At 37.5% G+C, this 7,051-nt stretch overlaps 1 protein-coding gene across 1 annotated transcript in view; it reads right to left on the bottom strand.

The window, feature by feature from the left end:
• The window catches only part of BABAM2 (BRISC and BRCA1 A complex member 2), a gene marked incomplete at its 5' end in the record, with an annotated part of 402,516 nt that overhangs the window by 321,616 nt on the left and 73,849 nt on the right, over positions 1-7,051 (bottom strand). Inside the window, one exon of the mRNA XM_012803778.1 lies at positions 4,476-4,570. Within this exon, the coding sequence (XP_012659232.1) occupies positions 4,476-4,570 (95 nt within the window). The remainder of the gene's footprint in view (positions 1-4,475; positions 4,571-7,051) is intronic.

Raw genomic sequence — 7,051 nt, 5'->3', positions numbered from 1 at the left:
TTTTTTTTTTTTTTGCAGTTTTTGGCCAGGGCTGGGTTTGAATCTGCCACCTCTGGCATATGGGGCTGGCGCCTTACTCCTTTGAGCCACAGGTGCTGCCCCCCAAGTTATTTTTATGTCTATCTAGAACTGGAACTCCTGGACCACCAAGGCCCTCAATGATTTTTGTGATTCTCTAATATCCATGAGATATCTATCTAGTATTTTAACTCAACTAAAAATCTCAAGTTCCTTAATGGAACTTACCTCTTTGCACAAAGAATCTGAATATAGAAATAGATGGCTTTGTCTGACGGATTACGGCACCCCACATATTTCCATTAACCTTATATGTGTCCTCTACTTAAGCTCCTTCAAATCTTTTTTTGGAAAGGAGTAGGTTTAACTAAATTGAATGAATAAAAGAGATTGCATATATTCTCTAAAATTATAATTCTCAAAATGGGACACACTGGAGAGTCCAATTTTTTTTCAAATATTTATAATATTTTTGTATTAAAAATATAGTTATATTAAAGAATCAAATACAAAACTGATATAAGTGTTTAAGATAAAGCATAGAAATGTCAAAGAAATTCCATATTTGCCACAGGAACTATTTTGTACTATACTCTCAGATTCTAAGGGTACATATTCACTCTCTTCTATAACTAGTACTTCAGCAGAAAAATCCAAGAAATCTAGGCCATTCTGTTGGATGATGAAAGAGGTAATCCCCTTCATTCAAAAGCATATGTAAACTAGTCAGGTTATTAGTCTGACTAATCAGGAGCACATAAGAAAGGGTGAAACAGTCTGAACTGAATCTAAGAACTAAACCATCTTCTGTTAAGTTGAATGAAAAGTCCCTCAGAGGCAAGCTGTGCTCGGGGAAATGTCTGCTAGGGTCAAGGCCTTATTGTTTATCCTGTACTAGTATTTTAAACAAATGACAATGAACATCAGGTGCAACCTCCAGGGATATTTGGACATCACCCAGCTAGTGGAAGGTATACGATGCTTGCTTATCTGGACTTATGCAGCCCCTCGGTCCATGAAGAAGGAAGCCCCATTTAGTCAACCTAGATGAACTATCATTAAAGAGAAGGTAGGTCCCTAGATTTGTAATCTTTCTCTTAGGTCTAATGCTTTGAATTTTTGGTTGCTCTTTTGCAACTAATTACTCAAAACCATTTGTGATAACTACACTCAAGGACTAAACATCCAAAAGAGTAACATTATAATATCAGCTCTGACACAGAATTATATAAATCTAGGTGGACTTCCTCAGTACTAAAATGGAAGAGTGAAATAAGATGGATCTTAAAGTCTTGTTAGGTTTTAAAAATCTATACTCTTATAATTCTTGCCAATATTGCAGATATTTCAAATGTAATTTCAAAAAAATAAAGTTGTAAACACATCTTTCTCCTTCTTTCCATCATACTTTTCCCTTTTGCATTATCCTAGGTCAAAGCCCCTTTTTCTCACTAAATTTTTACAACCAACCTCAATCCCAGTCTTCAATCTCTCCTTAATCCAATTCCTTGAACACATTGCTGTTAGATGACCCTCCCTTCCTCGTTACCTTCAAAGGCTCTTTTTTTTTTTTTTTTTTTTTGAGACAGAGCCTCAAGCTGTCCCCCTGGGTAGAGTGCTATGGCTTCACTGCTCACAGCAACCTCCAACTCCTGGGCTCAAGCGAGTCTCCTGCCTCTGCCTCCCAAGTAGCTGGGACCACAGGCGTCCGCCACAACGCCTGGCCATTTTTTGGTTGCAGCCATCATTGTTGTTTGGCGGGCCCGGGCTGGGGATTCGAACCCGCCACCTTAGGTGTACGTGGCTGGCGCCTTAGCCGATTGAGCTACAGGCGCCGAGCCCCTTCAAAGGCTCTTAACCCAGCACTTCACACACTTTACAATCGTCTCCCAACTTATCTCACTTTTTCTAGCCCTTCCTTATATTGACTTATATTTCAAGAAATCTATCAGCACCTTCTTCAGCAATCATAGCTTCTTCAAATTTGCTTGTCATTCCCCACCTGAAATATTTTCTACCCTACTTTCCACTTTTGTTCAATTCTTCAAGAATGAGTATAAGTGTCACCTCGACAACAAAGCATTTCTGACTTCCTTCTGTAAACTACTGGGGCATTGAGCCTGTAATACATCTTTGGCATCTGACAAATGCTAACCTACCATGGGCAGGCAGATTTAATCCAGCAGGGGTCTACGGTGAAACGTTTCCTTCATTTTTTCCAGATAAACCCCTCAGCTTCAACATGGAGTAAAGACAGAAGGTGCCAAAACAATGTATACACATTTTAAGTGCTGTTATCTATGTATTGCTTTCCAAAACTGAACTGAAAATATCTTTACTGGTCAGGTGTACATCCATTTTACCTACAATTTGTAAACTTTTCAGGAATGATCAATTTTATTTCTAACAAGATGTATATTTCTATACAACACTTAAAATGTATATACTTTTTTTGGCACCTTCTATGTGTACACATAACACAAGGCATCTAAAGGGGTCACATTTAACTTCTTAAATTTTTAATCAGGCTGGGCACAGTGGCTCATGCCTATAATCCTAGCACTGTGGGAGGCCGAGGTGGGTGGATTGCTTGAGTTCACAAATTCGAGACCAGCCTGAGCAAAAAGCAAGACCACGTCTCTACTAAAAATAGAAAAACTGAGGCAAGAAGGTTGCGGTGAACTATGAAGCCACAGCACTCTACCCAGGGTGACAGCTTGAGATGGTGTCTCAAAAAAAATTTTTTCTTTAATTAAATAAAATAACACACTTTCTTATGTGAAATAGCCCAACTATAGCCCAGGATGAAGGAGAGAAATGGAGTGGGAAGGGTGGGGAAGGAGGTTTGATAGAGGGAGGATAAATGGTGGGACCACACCTATGGAGCACATTGCAAGAGTACAAGTCAAATCTATCAAATATAGAACGTAAATGTCTTAACACAATAATCAAGTAAATGAGGTGAAAGCTATATTAATTAGTTTGATGTAAGCACTCCAAATTATATTAAAAAATCAACACGTTATACTCCACATATGCATAAATATACTCATGATCTATGTGTATATGACTTAATACAAGGAAAAATAAATAAATAAAAATAAAATAACACCAGATTGCATTATTATTTTATAACAGGCCAGGCATGGTGGCTCATGCCTGTAATCCCTGCCCTCTAGGAGGTGGATTGCTTAAGCTCAGTAGTTCAAGACCAGCCTAAGCAAGAGCGATACCTTGTCTCTAATAAAAATAGAAAAACTAGGGTGGCGCCTGTGGCTCAGTGAGTAGGGCGCCAGCCCCATATACCGGTGGTGGGTTCAAACCCAGCCCCAGCAGAACTGCAACCAAAAAATAGCCGGGCATTGTGGCGGGCGCCTGTAGTCCCAGCTACTTGGGAGGCTGAGGCAAGAGAATTGCTTAAGCCCAGGAGTTGGAGGTTTTAAACAGATATTTTAACACCTGGTTTTAGACAGCTATTTGTGACCTGTGTGACTCCATGGCACTCTACCAAGGGGATAAAGTGAGACTTGTCTCTACAAAAAAAATAAAAAATAGAAAAAGTAGCCAGACATGGTGGCACATGCCTGTAGTCCCAGTTATTCAGAAGGCTGAGGCAGAAGGATAGCTCAAGCTGAAGACTGTGAGGTAGCTATGAGCTATAATGCCATGGTACTCTAGCCTGGGCAACAGAGGGAGACGCTGTCTCAAAAAAAAAAAAAAAGGAAAAAAACCATAACAAATCTATCCTACTCTTGCCAACAGTATTTTTACAGCTCTATTCTAAAAGTTTAAAATAATTCTTTAGGTTTAATACTGTTTAATACTTCCCCTTTAAAAGCAGGGGCAAGATTTCAAAGTAAATCATGAAAACTCTTAATTACAAAACTTTAACAAGATAAAACATTTCCAGAAAACAAAACTAAGAAGGTAGTTTTGAACAAAAATAAACTACAAAGTTTTTGGTATCACTTAATAAAGAACACTTAATCTGGACTTTACCCTTCTGATAATCATGCTGAGATAATGTGGAGACGAGTCCAAATTTGCCACTTTCACTCCTATACAAAAGGGCCTCTTGAAAAGCCAAGAAATACTCTCCTTACAAGTCCTGTGATGAGCTGTTAGTAAACATTAGAAAATTGATTGCAGGCATGAAATATTAAGTTGAAACAAAGAAAATGTTTTCAACATGTTTCTTTAAACTAAAGTAAAAATGTTTCAACCAATACGGTAGAAACTTTCAGTAATTCAAAGAAGCCTGACAATAAAACGCCAATGAATAAAATCTCTTATTTAACTATTTCAGCACACAAAGAGTTGTACTTATTTCACAGGACAGAGAAAAGATGGGTGGGGAAAACCCCATGTTTGACAAATCTGTTTAGCAACTGTCAAAAGTCAATTTTGTTTTTCTTACAACAAATAAAGATCCATTTGAGTGAGCCTGCAGTACTCACCTGCAGAGCCGCAGGGTCTGGCAGGAATTCAGCATCCTCTCCAAAGATAAAATCAGGGGGCAGCTCTGGGTACTGGGCATTGAAAATGATATCCCCTGGAAAGAAAGAAAAGAATAAGCTCTCTTATTTCTTTGCAATATATAAATAGTCTAAAGAATGTATCAGAAAAACTCCAAAAGAAATTTATATTAGCTTAAGAAAAAAATATTGAAAAGTATTTTCTGAGTGATTAATTCTTAAAATAAAAGAACTGATACCCTCTTTTAAATTAACTTCCACAACAAGCAATCAAAAAAGTTGTATCACTTATTAATATATTATGAATGTAATTTTATCTCTTAATACACTATGAATGTAAACATCCAAGTAGAAAAATAGAAGCAGCTACATCCAGTTTACTTTTTTGTTTTTGAGACCGCGTCTCACTATGTCGCCCTTGGTAGAGTGCCCTGGTGTCATAGCTCACAACAGCCTCTAACTCTTGGGCTTAATTGATTCTCTGGCCTCAGCCTCCCAAATAGTTGGGACTACAGGCACCCGCCACAATGCCTGAGTAAGCAGCTACATCCAAAGTACATGCTGATTATTTTTATAGGAAATATTACTATCCAGTCACTGCCTGCTAATTAATAAGCTTTCACTGAAGACTGATTCTGTACAGACATAATCCTTGCCTGGCAGAAATTAAACATATATACAGTTTGGCATAATGGAAAGAACATTTGGCTTGGAGTGAAAAAGTTAGATTTTTATCCACAAGGTCTCTTAATTATTTGTTAACTCAAGTAATCTTGGCAAATTTTAATTTCTTTAGCCTTCAGTTTGTTCTTCAGAAGAAGGTACACTACTACCAACATCACAGATCAACTGTACAGATAAAAAGCCATGTAGTGCCTAGCACAGTGTCTGGCATATAGTAAGCACTCAACAAGTGATACAGGAGTCCTACTGTTGCTATTAGTAGAATAGTAGTCTAAAACATAAGACAAATAACAAAGTTACATGAGCAAATTTATGATGTAAAGTCTACCTATTTCTGACTCCTTTTGTAGCTCTCTTTTTTTCCTCTGCTCACTCCAAGAATCAGAGTTCATCATCTGCCTATACTAGAAAGCAGATTGGTTTACCAATAATCTAACACACATTTTGGGCTAATAGTGTATAAGAGTGTTCATACTTGCATATATGCACACAATCTCTGCATAAATACATACAATGTAATTGTATCAATCATTTGTATAGTGATATCCAAATTTAAACAGACTTTGGGCCTCATTTGACCCCTTAAATCCCTACATGAGGCATTTCAACATCAAACTCAGCAAGTCTAAAAAATGTGATCATGACTGCCCCTTCTCTTACTCCCCTCATTACCTGTCTTCCCTAGAAATAGCACTGCTATTCCTTAATAACCCATGGTGAAACTTTACTGTCATCTTTGACCTTACACATATCCTTTATACTCTTAGAAAAAAAAAAAATCATCTCAATTTTTCCTCCAAAATGTCACCCACATGGATTTTCCCTACTGCTAACAGTCCTATCGAGGCCCAGATCACCTAGGCCACAGATTCATGCATCCATTGAATAAATATCTGAACTCTGCTTAGAGCTCTATGCTAGGTACTGAAGATCAAACAAAAACCCCTACTATTAAGGAGCTGACAGACTACAGAAACTCAATCACTAACCAATCATTACTACACTCTCTTAAATGGTTTCCTAGTACCAACTGCCCTCCAGCCTATAATATAAATTATCACCAAGTAACTCTTCAAGTTTTGCCCCCAAACTTCCTAATTCAAGAAACTTCAATGATTCTCTGATATCAAACGGAGTAATGGCACACTTTCCAAACTGGTACTTAAGGTCTCCAAAATGTAACGTTCCTACCTAATCATCCACCATTCTCTTTATCGACGAGCCAATACCCATCCTTTATTCCTGTCAATGTGATCTGCTCAATGCCCTCCAAATACAGTGATAGCCGGTTAAAATGTTCCCTCTCCTTGCTCAGTTCTCACCATCCCTTATGAGCCCATTAAATTACCTGCTTCCTGAATGAAGGCTTCCCTAACAAATGTGGTACACACTGTTTGTTGTTACTTCTAAAACGCAACAATACTGACTAGTTCCGCCATTTACATATTTAATTATAAATAGTTTCATGTTGTCTTACTGTTCTATTCACTTTAAAAAACCATAATAAACACAACCTAGATGTGAGGCACTGTAATACACACTGTGTCAACACAAAGATACTTGTCCTCAAGCAGTTTATGTTTAGTGACAAAGACAAGACATATACCCCCAACCACAAACATACAGCAGTACAAGGTAATCATATATATGTAATTGTCCTAAATATCTTCTAAGCAACCACAGAATAGGCATGTTCTGATACTTATTTCATGTCTGTAACAGGGCAAAGGGCAGCACAAATAGAATATATTCAAGAAATGCTCAATAAATGAAAGAAATGCTTCTCTGAATTAAATACTAAGAAAATCTTGAGTAAAAAATAAAGCATAGCAAAGTTAGTCCTGGAGCTTTTTGTGGGAAATAACTTTAAGCAA

Source organism: Otolemur garnettii, unplaced genomic scaffold (genome assembly GCF_000181295.1).
Source record: "Otolemur garnettii isolate 467f Iridium unplaced genomic scaffold, OtoGar3 scaffold00022, whole genome shotgun sequence".
NCBI lineage: Eukaryota > Metazoa > Chordata > Mammalia > Primates > Galagidae > Otolemur > Otolemur garnettii.
The sequence above is the reverse complement of the archived record's forward strand: the minus strand, read 5'-3'. Positions and strand labels throughout refer to the sequence as shown.